This window comes from Giraffa tippelskirchi, chromosome 2, assembly GCF_054371585.1.
Source record: "Giraffa tippelskirchi isolate mGirTip1 chromosome 2, T2T-mGirTip1v1.2.pri, whole genome shotgun sequence".
In the NCBI taxonomy this organism is placed as follows: domain Eukaryota; kingdom Metazoa; phylum Chordata; class Mammalia; order Artiodactyla; family Giraffidae; genus Giraffa; species Giraffa tippelskirchi.
Genome location: NC_137276.1, coordinates 204,742,693 through 204,763,277, shown reverse-complemented (window position 1 = coordinate 204,763,277; position 20,585 = coordinate 204,742,693). Strand labels below are relative to the sequence as shown.

The 20,585-nt window shown below is 35.7% G+C and overlaps 1 protein-coding gene across 1 annotated transcript in view; it reads right to left on the bottom strand.

Moving 5' to 3' along the window:
* The window catches only part of ROBO1 (roundabout guidance receptor 1), a 1,242,585-nt gene that overhangs the window by 565,969 nt on the left and 656,031 nt on the right, over positions 1–20,585 (bottom strand). Inside the window, exon 3 of the mRNA XM_081552483.1 lies at positions 4,439–4,522. Coding sequence (XP_081408609.1) covers positions 4,439–4,522 — 84 coding nt within the window. The remainder of the gene's footprint in view (positions 1–4,438; positions 4,523–20,585) is intronic.

Genomic DNA, 20,585 nt, shown 5'->3' with positions numbered 1-20,585 from the left:
GGGTTGTTATGAGGATTAATTGAGTTAAGTCATGTAAAGTGCTTAGAAAACTTCATTGCACCCATTAAGTGATAATAAATGCTACTTATTAGTATCACTACATAAGTTTTTAAAAAGTGCACACATTACAATGAAGCTTCTGTTTGATTTTAGTCAGGAAGCCATAGCATTAAGAATGTAGAATGACAGAAGAAGCAATGCCACCATAAATGAACAGTTACCTGTTGAGATTCCAAAATGTGAGGCAAACAAGGTTTGGGGAATGTTATTTGTGTGCATATGAGAAAACATGCTGGGGCTTCCCTGGTGGTTCAGGTGGTAAAGAATCTGCCTGCAACGTAGGAGACATGGGTTCGATCTCTGGGTCGGGAAGATCCCCTGGAGAAGGAATGGCTACCCACTCCAAGATTTTTTTTTTTAATAGAACATATATTTTGTTTCTCGCCAAACAATTATAACCAAACATTATTTGGAGGCAGTGTTGATTTATAGAAGACTTCATTATTCCCATTTGAAATTACTCTGCAATTCTGACATTCCATGGCTAACTTTTTACTTAAATTGGCACTGAACATAATTCTGATAACTGTTCAGTTTTAAGATTTTCAAGTTTACATTTAGCTTGTCTCCCAATATGCTACTGTAAATATAGGAAACTAATCCTCAAAACAGACCTAGGTTGGTGGGGGACATTATCTTATCTTTAGCATGTAGAAATAGGAAAAGGGATATATTTTAGATATTACTCATCAAATTTACAGACTTTTCTGGTACTTAAGAAACATATAAAGTTCGTTTGTTTTCTAATTAATAATCACAACTTTCTGGAAAGATTAAACACACTACTAGGATGTCATTAGCTCTCACTTATTCCCTAAATTTTTATATATTGATAAATTTCTGTCTAAATGTTGTGTCATTGACTAAAGCTGTATGTGATTTCTGTATATATTTCAGATATTTAAATATTCTTGGATGTGTTATTTAGCTTTTTTCATATTCATAAAACACCATATGATTTCTAGAAGTCAATGGACAATGTACTCTTTGTAGAAGCTCCTTTAAAAAAATAATTGATGATTACATATTTGACTTCTTTGGGATGTCTGTTTGACCCCACAAAGTGGTGATTTGAAATCCCACCTCACTTGTTCTTGCAACAAACTCTATATACTTTGACTGTAAAATAATCCCCAATATTTATGACACAGTTAAACAGGAAATGGGCTACTTCTCTTTAAAAAATGTACAAGTTCACTCTAATAACACACTGTCGTGCTACCTTAGAAACTATTCTGTATTCATTGATTAGTAGAAGAAAGACTAAAATACTTTCAAACCTGACATAACTTTATAGTATTGTATCTGAAGATGGCAAAGAGAAAAAGCGTCTATTTATTTCTTCCTTAAACTCCATATTCCTGGTCCTCTCAATTAAATCTGTTATGTAATTTAGAGAAGTACAGTATATGGTTTAATAGTATGTACTATTAATAAAAGATTATCATCTGTGCACTACATCATTGATAAACAAAATTCATGTGTATGATATGAGTCCTTGGGTTCTAGTTTGATGGGTCAGTTTGATAGTGATGGTCCACCATGATTTGAGCAACAGAGTAGATGCTGAAGTGACAAATTAGCTCACAGTGGAAGTTGTACTCTTGATAGTGGTAGAAAAAGAGAATTGGGAGTGTATGGATGTGAATATTAGTGAACTTGTGATTTTCTTCTTTGGGACTGTTTCATGTTGCTGCAAATATGTTTTCCGGAGTTGCATGACTCTTCCCTAGAAGCTTTTGTTCTTTAAACTTATGAATGTTAGGAGAAGGAAGGAAACTCCTACATGTCAGCTCAACAAAATGAAGCAACATGTACTGAAAAATAAATACCCAGTCTACCAGTATATACAACTTGCACAGCCATTTTGAGAAATTGTACAAAAAATATAGACACCTCAAACAACACTTGATACATTTACTTGTTAACATTTTTGGAAGTTTATCTTGCAACTAACTCATGTCAGTGATTTATTTGACAACTGTTTTGTATTCTCTGTGTTGTTTAATATTTATATGTTATTTCTGACAATATTCTTTCTGTCATATCCGGAGTTACTAAACTCTAGATGTACTAAACTACAGTCAATTTATGTTAAATATGTAAAACTGTTCCTGAACAGATAGGTCATCTTACTTCCCTCGAACTGAATTACCTCATATAAGATAAAGATTCTAACAATTCAGTTATACATGGTCATAGTAAAAGGAATTCACACACACAGACACAAACAACACAAACCGGCAGGCATACAAAAAGAAATCTGTAGGTAGTTTCATTTCATACTTTGTGTGATTATGCCAACTTTAGAGGCAACTAAAATCTTTATAATTGTTATCAAGCAGACAAAACACATTTTTTTCCTATTGAATTTTTATCACTTCCAATGGAGGTTTTAGTGAGCAAAGAAAAGGTCAGTATGCAAATAAAAAAGACATAAACAGCATGTCTAATTCATATAGTAGAAAAGAAGTTCCTGAATAATTAACTCCACTGAAGTAAAATATATGAAACAAACTTGCTTTGGTGTAAGAGTAGTACAAACTGTTACAGTCTCAGGAACAAGATCATTCAGAAGATTGTTTTTCCAGGCACTTCACATTAAATGGTGCTGCTTTAATTAGTTCCCATGTAGAATCAAAAGATGATTTTTTTAAGTTATCTACCTCCTCCTATTAACTAATCTAATGATATGTTTCATAGCAGAAATCTGATTACTGATTAACCCAATGAAGAAAAATAAATAAGAATGAAAAATTCCCCAAATGCTACATTTAGTCTTAAATGCATTTTTATTTAGGTTCTCTTAATTCAACATTCCAACATGATTTATGCATTGGTTATATATAATTTTCAGAAAATCCATAAAAGACAAAGAGCAAACCCTATTAGTGTATCTAAACAATGCAGTTGTTTAGACTGGGTGAGCACAAGAGAATTGAACTAAGATGCATTGGCAAATGAGGATATCCCTGAGAAAGAACATGAGGTTGGATTCCTCCTTTCATAAATATGAACTTTCTCAGTATTTATGGTATTAAGAAATGATATTTGCAGCTCTTATTCTATCTAAGTTTCTGAAAAAGTATCGTACAAATTCCCTCACCACCTCACCACCAATGGGCTTTGACTGGGTGGTACTTTAATCTCAGTTATTATGTTGGAAGATAGGGGAGAAATGAGAATGAGTTATCTACGACTAAAAGTATTAAAGCTGCTTATAAAGGTGCTATTAATTTTCATGTTATTCCGTATGTTTCAAACCCTGAATTTTGTAGATGAGGGATAGTATTGGAGATAATTATTACTATGAACATAGTGAAGATGCTTCCAAAGTACCAGTTTATCATTTTATACCAAGGTGAAATGTATCTGCTGGTTTATTCTCTTTTGAAGACAACCATCTGTAAGATTGTAATTATACACAACTCCATTATCTCTACTTTACCACATATCCACTACCCCCGTCCGACACACACTCCTAGTTACAGCCCACAAGCTGGCAAAATCTATGAAACTGTGCTAATAAGAACTTATGAAAAGAACATAATAAATAGCTGCTATTACAACATGACCACTGTCACATCATTTTCTGATCCAATGGGTTGAGTGTTGTATTTCATTTTTGCTTTTATCTAAAGGTTTAGTCAAATTGTCTCAGATGTATAACTTATGCAGCTATGTTTATAACTATGCTTACAAATTCTGCCTGAAACATTTTCGTATTTCCAGTGTAATCATTCTTAGATTTTGTAGTATGAATTACTTCTAATAGATTCAATCAGTTAAATGTTACTTTTATGCTGACATATACATGCATCTGTTTAAGAACTGGTGTGTAGATCAGGTAACAAGAAGTCATGCAAACACAATCCTGAAATATAAGTTGGTAATTCTGATTTATAACACTCTTGTTAAGAGTTTGCTTTCTGTTGTTGGTAAGACTACAGGCGTATCAACAAAAAACAAAAGTACAGATAATTTTGATTCTCAATTACTTGAAAGTATTCTTTTATCTCTTTTGATAGCAATTTAATTAGATATTAAAACTCTAAGAATGTATGATGCTTCTAAACATATTAGTGACACCAATATTTGGGGCTGATAAGCATCGTTTTATATTAAAAGTAATAGACAACAGGAATGTAAGCAGTTTTCATGTTACATTTCTCTTCCCCCGAGTGTTTACTCTAGCAATATGGTCTCCCAGCTGAAGAATGAATAAAATCTGGAAAATGAGGACAAGCAGTTGTTGGGGTTGTTAGCAGGAAACAGGGATGGTTAGAAAGATAATTTTACACAGGTGGTTGATGACTGATGGAGGTGGATGCATTTTAGGAAAAATGGAAGGTTAGTATCTGGGAAAGAAACACTCTACCTGTATAGCCCAGCGAATTGTCATCGTTATCAGAGGTGGGAATGGGCGTCCCGTTGTCTTTTCCCCTCTCTACGTCTTCAGGGTCTGTCGAAAACAACACCAGAGCTGCTGATGGGGTCACAGTAGTAACAGTAGTTGCCATTTCGATCACTGCATGTCCAGACACAAGTAAATCCACATGTGACAGAAAAACACACAGGGACAACACACAGCACACTTCCTCCTCGCCCCTCCTGCGGCACACTAAGCCCTGCGGAGGTCTCAGCATCATGGCTTACACTTTCTACTTCTGCTCCTTAATTTCCCTAATTCTCTGCTCTGCCTGCACCTTTGCTGCACTTCAAAGCTGGCGAAAGGGCTCTGACTGCCCTCTGTGAGGCCGCCAGCGGACTGAGAGAGCATATGGAGGAGGGAGAGGGCAGGGTGACTGAATGCTAGCATTGCTAATTTTCTACCTTATTGTTAATCAAAGCTATTGACTGTGATCACTCCCCATCATCGCTTCATCTCCTGCCAATTACAGACTCCAGGGACTGTACCTCATATGGGTGGGGGGGGAGGGCGTGGGGAGAAAGAGGGTCTTGTCAAAGAAGAGGGCAGATGATAAAAACGTCATACTTTTCTGAGCAGCAGTAAAGAAAGCACTGCAACATCCCATCTCTCAAAAGGCAACAATTTGTCATCTTAAAGGACTGAGATAAATTCACTAAAAGGAATGCATGTGTAAAAGGAGACTTAACTTTGCACATTTGGGTTTGAATATTAGAAAACATTCCAAACTGCTTTTGATTCTAGATTACAATCATCCAGACAGGTACTTTCATTCATTCATTCTCACTTTTCTTGAATAAAAGAAATGGTTTTTTATGTTTTTCAAGCTGCACATCAAGTTTCCTATGTCGAATTTTAGGCTAAGCATGATGTCATTCAAGTCCCAATATTCAAAAGCTGTGCTGCCATATAAATAGATATACACACCCAGTGACACCACTAATTTCACTGGTGCTCAGTCACTCTGTGTATCATATCTCTGTGTGTTAGATAAATATGGGCAGAGTCTCTAAGCCCTGTTGTTGATAAGCAGACAGACACAATAAAACCCAAGTGCCTACCTCCTAGATCGAATACCAGAGAGTCCTAGGTCATTCAAGTTGTGCTGTTCTCTAGGCTTTTTAACCACCTTAAACAGCAGCTACAGAGGGTTTCTTAGTTTGAGCAGTGAAGAAGCACAGCTGTTTACTCGAGGAAGGAAAGTCTGTCACTTATGAATGAGGCAGCCAGAACACGCAGGTAATGCCCCTTTAGAAACAGCACAGGGGTCATTAATTTTGTGTCCCTGCTAGTTTTTTTAGCTAGGCTGACACATTTTGTCTTACACACAGCTATTCAAGGAGGCTGTAGAACATTTTAAAAGAGGATAAAAAGTCCCACACGAGTCTGCTTTGTGGCTTTTTGCATGTAGCATGTTTAACGACCCTGTCCCTGTCTTCCCTCCTCCCCAGTCCATGTGTCATTTAATTACCCTGGTGAGGTTAAAATGAAGGGGAAAAAAAGGTTCAGATCTCTGCAGACGAAAGGGGAAAAAATGAGGGCTCATTATCACTCTATTCATCCTTGCCTTCCCAGCCATGGCGCTTGTCATGTTTGTCCTTAAAACCAACTCTGGGAGTGGTAGGGCAGGGAACCAGTCCACCAGCTAACCCTCCAGTCTGTTAACTTATTTATATGCACAGATTGTTTTGGTCAGAGATGTAAGTCACAGCAGTAAGACAGAATGGGAACCAGGCATTTTTGTGTATTTTGAAGCATTGTTGGGACAATGTTCTGTCTCAAACTAAGTAACCTTGCTCAGATAGACTAACCAAGTAAAAGAGTTTCATGTAGGAAGATAAATGGAAGGTGCTTGTTCAAATGTATTAAAAGGCTTTTGAGGGACCACCCCTGTTTACAATCAAGTTTTAAAAGATACAATGTGTTTAGGGTCAACCTTAATCTTATAGACTACTTATTTATAGTAGCAGATGCCCTCTTTCAAAGGAAATACTACTTTATGATGAAATAGTTTATTTAATGTGAAAGCACATATTTCTCACCACTCTGTTAAAAATACAGTAAAAATCTATTCAAATCTAAGTCAATTTGTCTGTAATGGTATTATAAGACTTTCGGGATAAGGCCTGTGGATGCTTTTTTATTAAACCTTCTCTGATGAGAATGAGGACATTATTACAAAAACAGCAGAGACAAGGAAAGGAAGTTCACTATCATTTGAAAGAAGATACCTAAGTCTGCTTAAAGTAGATTTTTCACCTATGTGTAACTTATCCTAAGTGGTTTCTGAATTTGCTTTCCTGTTTCCACTCATCAACATTCTGGCCCCTTCCTAAGCTCAGGAAATAACAGATTTTGCATCAGTGAATATTACCTTACTTGTGCAGTATATTCTGTCTGCCTAGTATTGTCTTTAATCACTAATATGCATCCCTAGTGGTTTACATAGAATATGCCTGGAACACGGGAGATCCAGGTTTGATCCCTTGATCCAGAAGATCCCCTGGAGAAAGGAATGGCAACCCATTCCAGTATTCTTGCCTGGGCAATTCTGTGGACAGAGGAGCCTGGTGGGCTACAGTCCACAGGGCCGCACAGAGTCAGACACAACTGAGTGACTCACACTTTCACTTTTCATGCTAGATCTTTAGGTCTCGGAAAAAAAAGATGCCAGTTTTACTAACTTCACTCTTTTGTCTTCTTCCTTTCTGTCAAAAGGTATTTATGACAGGAAATAACCATTCGACTAACAGCATGTGAGCTGTAGGAGAGAGTCCAAAAGATATTTATTTAAAGTTTTTGTTAACTAGTATTGATTATGTGAGCTGTAGAATAGAACATAAATGAGGCAAGAGATTATTTAGTGCTTATTTAGAGCCATCCAGGGCTGAATTGAAGTAGATGTGGCTACAGTTGATAAAAGCTGTCAAGACACTGAAAAATTCATTGTCACTAGGGTTGCTGGCTTCCGTGCGTCTGTTACCTCACTGGACAGTGAATTCCCTGAAGATCAGGTAATCTGTTTGTTTCACATTGCTAACCTGAAGTCTGACACTGGGCCTGCAACACTGAACAGACTTGAAAAGTTTTTTCTTTTTCCTTTAAGATAATTCATGAATTAATGAAAGGTGATAACCAAGAATGTGAATCTCACTCAAGTGATAGGCTTTCAGTCTGAAACAATTTGAAAATACAAAACATGTAATTTCTGTACCAGTATTATACTCAGGGCTTCCCTGATAGCTCAGTTGGTTAAGAATCTGTTTGAAATGCAGGAGACATTGGTTCAATTCCTGGGTCAGAAAGATCCGCTGGAGAAGGGATAGGCTACCCATTCCAGTGTTCTTGGGCTTCCCTTGTGGCTCAGCTGGTAAAGAATCCACCTGCAATGCGGGAGACCTGGGTTCGATCCCTGGGTTGGGAAGATCTCTTGGAGAAGAGAAAGGCTACCCACTCCAGTATTCTGGCCTGGAGAATTCCATGGACTACAGTCCATGGGATCACAAAGAGTCGGACAGGACTGAGAGACTTTCACTTTCATCATACTCAGAAAGAAAAAACTTGATATAAATTAGATGCTATTGTACTCTCTATATCCCTAATACTTGCAAAAGCATATAAAACATCTCTTTCAATAGAAAAATAATTCTGAGTCATAAAAGTATAGACACTCAGGGTTAGAAATATGTTAGATGGACCCCACAACAATATTTCATCAGATTTGCAAATTCATCTAAATTTAGTGGCCACATGATCTTCACTGCTTTTCAAAGTAACCTATTCCAATTTTACAGTTAAGTCTTCTCTTTTATGTAAGGGCTCTTTTTTTTTCAAAAAGCTTTTCCTAGATCTAAACTTTAATTCTAGTCAGTGTGGTCATACAGACCTAATGATTCATCTATGAAATTCCATTTCTCTCCTGATGCTCTTTAATTGCTTGTCTTTCATAGGACTCCAGACCTCATCCATTTCTTGTTCAACATGCTCTCTGTAGCTGTCTTCATTCAGGCTCATGGATTCAGCTATTTTTTTAGAAGATGATGAAACTTTTTTCAATTCTTAGTTAGATTCTCTACCAATGACCAAATCTAATCTCCACTGTTTATTTCCAAGAAACCTCACACTTTCTCCCATGAAATACTGAGCTTATCATCCTTTCCTTTGACCTACTTATTTCCTATGTTCCCTATGTTAAGAAAGTTATCACTGTGTTATATTTTTAATATTTTGCAATTCAGTGAAAGGTTAATATCTGTGGTTAAAATTTGACTCTGGCTTATGGGGTTATTTTTTCAAGTAGATTTTGCTATACAGTTTTATTTCTATTTTTTTTTTTTGAGTAGGTTGTATGCCAAACTTAAACCTATAATATATAAACAAAATATATATGCAGATATACAAAATGCATATGGTTATATGTGGTTATATGTGTACACATATATATAATACATTATTTGTATAAGCTATATAATATATGAATGGGCTTTCTTGTAACAGTCTTATACAAATTTGATAAGAGTAACAACAATGATAAATGGGAATGAAGACCTGTAGTTTTCTGTGTCTTTCAGAAAACTTTCTCCTTGAATATAATAACGTATTAAAGGTGATACAACTTTCTTTAATGGTACATTAAGGGTAAATTTGAAATTTGTTATTTTATGTAATAATGCCTTTACTGAAATTTCCCCAACAGCTATGCCAAACAAGAATGGAAACTTTGAATTAGAAAAAAACCATTATATAGCAACTTCTAACAAAATAATTCATTCAGACAAGCATCATCAAAAGATACTAAATCCATTTGGTAAAAAGTGGTAGGGAACAGCATATATAGGGAAAATGTATTACTCCAGATTACTTGCTAACTGTACAAGGAAAAATTCACTTTTATAATGGATAGACCGACCTGGCAGTCACCACTTGCACTCAGTAAGCAAATTTCATATCACCAATAGCTGGTAACTAAAAGTGGGGAGACAATAGCATGATAAAACATACAGGAGCACCTAGGAAGTGTCTGGGCTAACAATGCTTGTCCTGAATTCAATCAACACTTAAGATCCAACTTAAAATCTACAGAAAACAAAATATATTCCTAGGATACACATGTCGAATAAGTAAAGGATGAATTATCTTTAAGTTACTTTCAGAAGGTTCAGAAAAGTATATTAAAAGCACTAAAGCAAATATGGAATAACATTAACAATTACTCAATCTATTATGAAAAACATTCCCAAAAGTTTAAAGGATGGCAGAGGAAGACTGAGTGGTCTAAAATTTTCTCTATAATATGCAGCAGAAAATCATACAATGAAGTTTCTCTTTCCTAGTGATATGAGTAAAATAGGTAACACTTTTGTAGTACAAAGACTTATATATGTATGTTTGTACTACCATTCAACCCATATTTCTCTAAATTGTTCATTATATTATGGCAGTCAGTGTTACTTTGTGGAAATGTAGAGGCCTCTGTTGTCTAAATTGTTTCATTTATTTATTTTTATTTTTTTTAATTGAGTGTGAAATTCATAGCTTAGAACATTAGTGTTTTCATCTTTATCCTTCATTTCTGTCATACTCAGTTATGAAAATATATGTTAAAAATAATATCTTCTTCCTTTGGCCCGACTGTAAAGTGTCAAGCCAGTTTCTTTGTAGATTTGCATTATCACTGTGAGGTCTTTGGCATTAATTGACATTTTGAAGATGACCATTAATAAAAGATTAGGGAAAAGCAAATGAATATAAACTACTATCAATATGAGAATTGTGTTCTACAAATTGGATCAATTCTCATTGATTCTTTCCTACTAATCAAGAGGAATGCAGGGAATGAGTACTTTAAATGAAGTACTGAGAACATTTAATTAGAAACCCAGGCAATGAATTACCAAATTAAGTACAAAAACTATGTCTGTGAAGCTTTAAATTTGTGTCACAATCCTACAAGATCAAATTAAAATTAAACTCAAACTTCTGCTTTAATCAAGTATGGTTAAAATAATTATGGAAAGTATGTTATCATTTTCTCCATTGTTTTGTACTGGGAATAAGAGGAGAAATAAGAGTTACATTTATAGATGTGGAAAGAGAAAAAAAAGTAGGTGCTTTTAGGAATATCTACTTTAAAAAATTAGAGAATGAAGCAAGTAAAACAAAATCATTCACAGTGAAGACTGAATGGCTTTTCCAGAAGTCTACACATTATAGAATATTAACTATAATATGTATCAGGTTCCAAAATTGTGCTACAAAATATTGAATGAAAACTAACTTTTTAAGCAGCAATATAGTAACAAAGAGAAAACAACATTTTATAGCCACTTTTAATTTTGCTATTAGAAGCAAAGTCAATGTTGCTGTGTTATATTCTTTCAAAGATAAAAGAATCATGAATATAATGATCCTTGTGGACAATGATTTAATGATTGTTAGCTGGAGAAGGCAATGGCACCCCACTCCAGTACTCTTGCCTGGAAAATCCCATGGATGGAGGAGATTGGTAGGCTGCAGTCTATGGGGTCGCTAAGAGTCGGTCATGACTGAGCGACTTCACTTTCACTTTTCACTTTCATGCATTGGAGAAGGAAATGGCAACCTACTTCAGTGTTCTTGCCTGGAGAATCCCAGGGACGGGGGAGCCTGGTAGGTTGCCATCTATGGGGTCACACAGAGTCGGACACGACTGAAGCGACTTAGCAGCAGCAGCAGAAAACATGTTGAGATAAAATGATTTTAAATGATAAAATTGATGTAAAATATGTATTCAAATAAAGTTTTTAGTGAATGGGTGTGCTTAGTGCTTAGTTGCACTAAGAAACTCTTTGCGACCCCACCAGGCTCCTCTGTCCATGAGGATTCTCCAGCCAAGAATACTGGAATAGGTTGCCATGTCCTCCTACAGGGGATCTTCCAAACCCAGGGACTGAACCCAGATCTCCCACACTGCAGGCGGATTCTTAACTGTCTGAGCCATCAGGGAAGCAGAAGAACATTAGAGTGGGTAGCCTCTGCCTTCTCCAAGGGAGCTTCCTGGCACAGGAATCAAACCAGGTTCTCTAGTATTGCAGATGGATTCTTTACCAGCTGAGGTACCAGGAAAGCCCAGAGGGTTCTTCCTAAACTGGAATATTTTATCATTCATTATCATTCATTATCATTGATAGAAAGAAAAAACATTCAGAGTGGTTTGGTATTTGACTAAAATAATCTCCATGATAAACTAGGTTATTGTAGCTGTGACCTAAGATTCTGGGATTGTATTAAATGAAAAAGATTTCATACAATGATTTCAAATTAAATGTTAGTGCTTTTTCTCATTTTCTAGTTTAGTTGATTAGAATGCATAGTATGTGAGAAAACAGAAGTAAAAATTGTTCTGATTATAATCACAAATAATATTCAAACAATGCTTTAGTTTACTTAATATGAAGTAAATCACTTTATGTATATGCATATTTTCTCATGTCATTTTTACAGCTCTATCAAGATCATATCAAGCTCTATCAAGATCATCATCATGATCATAGTCCACATTACAATGTTCCTGTTTTAAAGATGGTGAAACTAATGCTCAGAGAATTCCTTTGGTCTCTGTCATGCAATTAGCAAGCAGTGAATTTGGAATTTGATTTCAAATTTCTGACTCCAAAGCACCCACATGTTTTCATGGTACTCTATTTTACCATACTGTCTTTACTCATCAATCTAATTCTAGGGACTGGATGGAATTTGATAGTATATAGGCAATGGAACACCAGGTTAGTGATTCTTTTCCAGTCGCTGAACAATAAGATTGGGTAATTTCAGAAATCTATTTCTGAGCGCCATTAAGCATCTCACAGGGTTTCTTCACTGTCTTCTTTTATATACCATACAAAATACACAAGGAAACTGGTTGTGTTTAAGCTAGAAATACACAGTAAAATATTATGAAAGTAGGATTTATCATTAAAATAAAGTTTTTCCCACATATTTTTAAATGTAAATTTGGAGATTGAACTACTGACTAAAAAAATTCAAGGTAAATTCAGAGTCCTTTTTTTTGACAACAGCTTTTTCTGTTACTCTTCAGGGACAAAGATTTATGTTTTGGTATAAGCTTAAGAGCACTTAAAGCAGGGTCATGACTTAGTATGCCTGGCCCTAGCACAGTACTTAGAGCAGAGTAGATAATCAATACATTTTTGCTGAATGATTGGATGAAAAACTGACTCAGTTTTGCGAGAGTCAAGAGTTTAAGACAGCGGTAACTTTTCTCGGTGAATGAATATCAATTATTCCCTTATTTAGGATTCTCTTATATACTTACGTAGGTAAACTTACTATAAATTTCAGAATGGCACTATGGTAACTTACTATTGCTGATAGAATGATAGCCTTCTCCCTCTCCCACTTTCCATGCAAATATATACTCTAGGAAATAGAAAATTGTTAAACTTAAGCCATATGAGTGTTTTACTGGTGAAAGTTGACCTTCTTGTATATTAAAAAGGGGTGATTTACAAATATCCATCTATGACAAACCATATATAAAGAAAAATATAATAAATAATGACAATTCTCAAAGCCAAAAGAAGTTGTAATTTAAAGAAAGCTATTAAATATTGCTAGGTAGGTGAACTCTATTTTTGCTTCTATGAGCACTCTCTGATTAGAGTAATTTCAGATATAGACACATAGATAAAAGTACAGATATATCCTGATTTGAGCAAATGTAATGCATTCTTCAGAGAGGCTATTCTTGAAACTGAAGTAATACAATACAAATTTGGAATTAATATTTGGTTTGCCAATGTCACATTCTGTTTCTGAATTTGTAAAAATATTACATTTCTGGAAAAACAATGGAGAAATAGCTATATGAAAATTCTCAAATATAATTTTGTTTGAGCTAATTTGGGATATATCCCAAGCTGGTGAAATCTGATCAAGTAATAGAGATTAACCTATATTAAAGCAAAAACAGCAAAAAAAAGAGAGAGCTATATACCTCTTTATATACCTATGTCTATCTGTAAAATCCTATTAACATAAAATATACTACTGAAAGTTAGAAAGACAAATACATTAATGGATAAGCTTGCAACTCAGAAGAATACAAATATCACCAGATCTTTTTAACTCATTTAAATTCAACTTAATTTGACAAAGCAAGATAAAGTGCCTTCTGCATGGAAATCATTCTACTGATGGAGAAATGCTCATAATTTTAAAACCATTTGTTTCCAGATCTCTTCTAGTGGGAACACTGACAAATTAGAGCTTTTAAAATATTAGGGAAAATTCTGCTTTATCATGACAACATTTCTTTTTCTTTGATGCCTGGATTTTTTGTCCAAGAAAGTCATGGAGGTTTTCATGGAAACAATAAGTAATGACTATCCCTTTATATAATGAAAAACTAAGCCAATTGTCCAATTGAATTCTGCATATATTCAAAATGCTCAAATAAAATCCTCAGTTACCTCCGATGTGACAGATACCTTGGTGGGATGGAATTTAATCTGCAGAGACTTGCTCCCTTAAACTTTATCTGTGAGAGATAATTTCCGGTCCATTTTAGTAATATTTCTGGCTCTCTCTGTCTGTTGACTTTCTGGTTATTCTCTCCACCCACTTTGCCCTGGTATTCAAGGGCTTTTCTTTTATTGTGCTTAGCATCTGCTACTGTTCCACTCCTTCCCAGTCAAAGCATAGGGTAACTTCAACACGCGCTAATTAAATGGTGCTTGAAGTTAGTTAACAGGTGGTGGCCCCAGCTGCACCAGCTGTATGAACAGACACATCTTGCATGTTAAGGGCAGAAGCGGCACAATAGTACTACCTGCGTGAATACCCCTTCCGTAGCATTAAAAGATGTTGGGGACCAAGAAGAAATAGATCACTCCTTTTTTTATAGAGGGATAAATCTGGTTTTGAGGTATGGTGGTCATATTTGAGGTTCTGAATAAAAACTCAGACCTCTTTCTCTTTTTAGCAAATGCTCTTTTCTCATCATAGAATGGGCAGATTTACTACCGTTTCCTTCAAGTGTATGAATAAAACAATGTTTCCAATCACTGTTGCTAGTTAACATGTTGAATGATATTCAAGTAAGATCCACATGGTTTGTTAAATTCAGTCAAAATATCAAATAATTTGCTTAGCATTTTGGAACAACTATAAGTATATATGATTGTTTCTTTAGATATTCAATACAGTGTGATATTAGGAGGTACCAGTTAATTTTGTGACCTTGGACAAGTCATTTTATCTTTTCATTTTTTGGCTCCAGCTCTTCATCTATAAATTGTGAAAGAATAGTATTGATTTCATAGAAGTGTTATGAGGACTAAGTAAGCAAGTATTTGTAAAGATCTTACTATAGTCCCAAACACCTAATAAGAAGTCAGCAAATGTTAGCTATTATTATAATTCATCTAAATTTAAAATCAATGTTAAAAGGATCATTTAATAGTTCTTAATGGGGAAAAAAAAAACCCTACATACTCGTTTCTTGAAATGAGAAAAGACACATTCTATTTCTGTTTTAATGTGCCAAGTTTAAGTTTATATAGGATAAAAGATGAATAAAGTGAAAGTCACTCTGCTGAGTCCGACTCTTTGCCACCCCACGGACAGAACAGCCTGGAAGGAATTCTCCTTGCATGGAATTCTCCAGGCAAGAATACTGGAATGGGTTGCCATTCCCTTCTCCAGGGGATCCTCCTGACCCAGGGATCAAATCTAGGTCTCTCGCACTGCAGGCAGATTTTTTACCATCTGAGCTACTAGGGAAGCCCACTCACACAGAATTCCCCGCTAAATCATTCAGGATGTACTTCCACATAGATAGCATTTCATACAAATGGCAGACCTCTTGAACTGCAGGCTTTATTTTTAGTTTGCCTAATTGCCTGGTTGCTTTGTGCTGACAATGAGGAATTCACTCAATTTTATTTCTTAAGGAAAAAAATACAACACGATATTGAAATTACCCTACCGAATTCCTCACTCTTAGAGCAACTTTCTTTTTTTTGTTGTTGCTGTTTTTTTCTTGCTCACTGCTGTTTCAACTCCTGCCCTTCTTTTGCAGTCTCCTAAAGACACATAGAAACTGCTGGTAAATTGGAAGGAGGAGGGGAAAGTCTGAAACATCTGCAAGTTGGGCCCGAGGTCACGTGATAAATTCCAGCTCCTCCCCAGCCCACCCTCTCCCAACTGTCCTGCCAGTGGTGACCTCCGTTCATCTGCAACCATTATGGGAATCTCTGAGGCAGCATTCACTAAACTGCTAAAGGGACAAATTTCCTCCATACTCTCTTCATTGTCTGCATTTTCTAACCATAGTCGCGGTTTTGTGCTCTTCATTCTAATGGTGCTTTTGATGATTGGGGTCATTTTATGCCTTCAGCTTCCCCAAAGGTCACGGGGATTAGCTATGTCCAATTGAGGACCAGAGAGAGCCATGGCGGCTTTCTCCCATTCATCCCCCTCCATTGATTTCCCAGCAATGTAAGAGTGGCAACGGTGGTAACTTTCTGTCTGGTTTTCACTCTTGCTATTTTCCTTACAGCCCTCCCCTACTTCTCCTTCCAGAAGGCTTGTTTGTTGCCATCACTGTGACACAAGAGGTTTTACTGAAGCAAATCCCCACTGAAAGCAGGGAAGATACCTTGGGCACTGCTGATCCAATCAGCTAGCACTTGATTCTTCCTTCATTGTTTCAGTTTGCTTAGCTCACAGCCTTTCAACATTTACAGTTGATCAAGTCAAGCTTCGTTTGGAAGCAGCATTCCCTTTCTTTGTTATGTGTTGCTGAGTGTAATCAGCTACACACATATACTATATAGTCTATTATAATTATGAATGCTATAATAGAATATCCACTGTTTTTTTTTCCTCTGTTTTACTCTGTTGATTTTGACTTTTTTTTTAATGCACTTCCATTATTGTTTAGAGTAGTCTAGCTTGCATTTGTGTGTTGTTTTATTTTTTAGTGGGAAACTCTGCCAGCCTTTGTTCTCAGAAGTACTTTAATAGTGAGATGATATGTTTCACTTACTAATGTTGTTCCAAAAGAGACATTCTTGTTGTAAATTAATGGAAATTCTTGAAACCTAAGACAGTACAAGTAACTGTTTTTAAGGAATGTGTATATGGGTATGCATGCAGTGGGAGTGAGGGTCCTGAACAATAAACACCCCAAATAACCCCAAATACCTTAAAAGACATTAAACTACTTATGTCATTAATCATATTCAAGTGATAGTGGGGACAGTTTATGTAAAAATATTTTCTGTGCACCAATATTCTTGGCTCATGAAGAAGTTCATTCATTAACAATGGTCAACAGTTTAAAACATGGTAGGAGGCAATCCTCAGTAGATTTTCCTCCTTAATAGGAGTCAAATGACTAGTAACTTTCTAGTTAGTGAGATTATCTCTTTGGCTCAGAAGAAACTATGCTGCACATTCATGTTCAAATTTGAAAATATTGCATTAATTAATTTCCATCTTCTGCACTTCCTATTTTATAATTCATAACCCATTTATTTATGTATGTGGAAATAATGCTCATTTATAGATTCAGTGGCCTCTGCTATACTGCTTCATGTAACTTTTTCAAGCTTCATTCTTAATGTATGTGTGCATGTGTACACTCAATCATGTCTGACTCTTTCCAATCTCATCTACCAGGCTCTTCTGTCCATGAAATTTTCCAGGCAAGAATACTGGAGTGGCCTGCCATTTCCTCCTCAAGGGGATCTTCCTAACTCGGGGATGAAACCCACATCTTTTGTGTCTCCTGCATTGGCAGGTGGATTCTTTATCAACTGTGCCAACTTTCCATAAATATGTAGAGTGGAGACAGCCTAAGGGAGTGGCAAATATAAGATTGCTTTCAATGATGCTGCTCTATGTGGATCCTTTTGGTCAGCACATATATGAGAAATGGATGAAAAGCTTAATATAGTAACTAATACTTTTTTCCATTGGGCTTTTGTGAACAGTTTTTAATAGAAGTGAGAATTTTTAAAGAAACACATTTTCCTGCAAAATGAGAAAGGGGACTGGAATGCACAGATATGGAATAAAAATCTATTGAGTTTTACATACTGCCAGAATTATGGTAACTATGCATGAATACCTTAGTGACATATTGTAGAAATTATAAATACTTTAACTCTTGCTGGTAGAGAAAAGGAAAAATAACTAGAGAAAATTCTCTGTAATCTTTAATCTGCAACATTTGGCAGTTGAAAATGTCCTAAGGCTTTAACATAAACCTTAAAACCATAACATACAGCATCAGAAATGACCCTAATATTAGCAATTTATATTTAACAAATTAATGGCCAGTTTGCATTAGTAGTAAATTAATGTATGTAGGTCAAATATCTAAGAATATGTACTTTTATTCTTAAATTTCTGGGTGTGGGATAAAACTAAACTGTTAAAATTAATGTTAAAATTTTATTTTTGGAATGTGTATTTCATGCTTAAATATGATTATAAAAAATACGTGACGACATAATACCTGGTAACCAAACTTGCCAGTGGTTATAAACTGCTTACTTATTTATAATTCTGTAGCTCTCAGGGGAAAAAAAATCTTTTAACTGTATATAATTCTGCCAAAGATAAATAGATATAAAGCATAATAGTGAATGAGAAAACACAGACAGTGGAAAATGTGCCAATGCAGTTACAAAATGTAGGTTAAGTGACTTATCATTATAAAAATGGTAACAGCATACTGTATGCCATGAGTAGAGGATAAAAATATTAATGTCAACATTTTCATCTATCACATGTGTACTTGATTTTCCAGGCCATTAATAGTTACATTTGGAGACACAAATGGCAACCCATTCCAGTATTCTTGCCTGGGAAACCCCATGGACAGAGAATCCTGGTGGCCTACAGTCCATGGAGTCACAAAGAGTCAGATATGACTTAGAGACTAAACAATAGCTTTAGTTACATTGTATATTCTTCTTGAAAAAAATATTATATTCAGAAGGCTACCAAATCATAATGAAAGACATCCTAAATCCCACTATAAGAACTTCAAGCTATACTGCTTTTGCTGGTAAAGTCTGAGAAGCTTGGAAACTCTAATTTTGTGTTAAATAGATACATTTTTAAAATTTTATTTTTAATTGGAAGATAACTACTTTACAATATTGTGATGGTTTCTGCCATGCATCAACATGAATCAGCCATAGGTATACATATGTCTTCTTCCTATTGAACTTTCTTCTCATCTCTCACCCCATCCCACCCCTCTAGGCTGTCACAGAGCAATGGATTTGGGTTCCCCAAGTCATACAGCAAATTCCCACTGGCTATCTTTCAATAGATATTTTTAAATTCAATCATTTACTTTGAGATAGCTATATGTTCACATTCAGTTTTAAGAAACAATGTATGCATATCTCTTATAACTTTTACCTAGTTTACCCTAGTGGTAACATTCTGCAAATACCACAAACAGGTTGTTAACAATGATTTGAAGAAAGATAAAAGACATTTCCTTTTTTCCAAAGGCAAGGATCCTTCATGGTGCCTTTTCATAGCTACATCCACTTTCTTTCCACCCACTCCCTCCTTTTCCTCTGGCAATCACTAGTTTGTTCTCCTAGTGGTAAAGAACCCGCCTGACAATGCAGGAGACTTAAGAGACATGGGTTTGATCCCTGGGTCAGGAAGGTGCCCTGGTGGAGGAAATAGCAACCCACTCCAATATTTTTGCCAGGAGAATCTCATAGATAGAGGAGCCTGGCAGGCTACAGTCCAGGAGGTTGCAAAGAATTGGACACGACTGAAGTGACTTAGCACACACATCTAAAATTTTATCATTTTGCCGATATTCTATAAGTGAAACCAGGGAGTATGTGACTTTTTGAGAATATTTTTTTTCTCAATCAGCATAATTCTCTTAAGATTCAATCCAAGTTGATGCTTCTATCAAGAGTCCGCTCCTTTTAATTGTCATTTAGTATTCCACAATGTGACTATATAATAATTTGTTTAACCATTGACTGATTGAGTTCTATCTTGGTTGTTTCCAGTTTTTGCCTATTATGAATAAAACTACTATAAACATTTATGTATAGGTTTTAATGTAAACATAAATCTTCATTTCTCTGGGACAAATGCCCAGGAGTGCAAGAGCTGGGGCATGCAGTAATTGACTTTCAGTTTTTTGAAAAGTGAAAGTGAAGTCACTAAGTTGTGTCCGACTCTTTGGGACCTGGTGGACTGTGCCTACCATGCTCCTCCATCCATGAGATTCTCCAGGCAGGAATACTGGAGTGGTTTCCCATTGTCTTCTCCAAGGGATCTTCTCCACCCAGGGATCGAATCCAGGTCTCCTGCCTTGCAGGCAGATGCTTTACCTTCTGAGCCACCAGGGAAGCCAGAAATTGCCAACTGCTTTCCAGAGTAGCTATACAATCAGTCAGTCAGCTTTAAAAAGCATACACGTATTCACATGGAAGAAATGCCTCCGTGGCATTAGGATTAGGTTCACGTTAAACCTTTGAGAGCTCTCTTCTTCCCTCCTTCTTTCCCACCTCCCTTTCACTTTCTGCCTTCCTTTTCCCTTCCCTCCCTTCTAGTTTTTTCCTTCCTTCCTTTCTCCCTCCTGCCTCCCCACACCCTGTCCTTTCTTCCTTTCTTTTTCTCCTTTCTTCCTTCTTATATATGAATGGAATTGTGATAGAAGGAATGCCTTTGTAAACCTAATCTGAGAACAAGAAAGACAGTATTACAGCTTTGCAGGTTGTTTAAAAGCATTGAAACTTAGTTTTATTAATTTTACAGGATTTTAAACATTTAATATCATCTTATTCTTCCTACATTAAAATAAAAATACATAATTCATGTCAAGGACCTAGAAAATGCAGAATAATCTTTTAGGTAAATTTTTTTTCTAGTGATTGTGACAAGCTAAATGCCAAAAATAATAGTCACTTTAGAATTAAAAAAAAAATCACAAGACAGAAATTTATGTTATCACTGTGAATAGCAGTCGACTCTCTAAGAGAAAAAAATAATATCTTAGGTTATTATGTAGTTATGGCTTCCCTGGTGGCTCAGATGG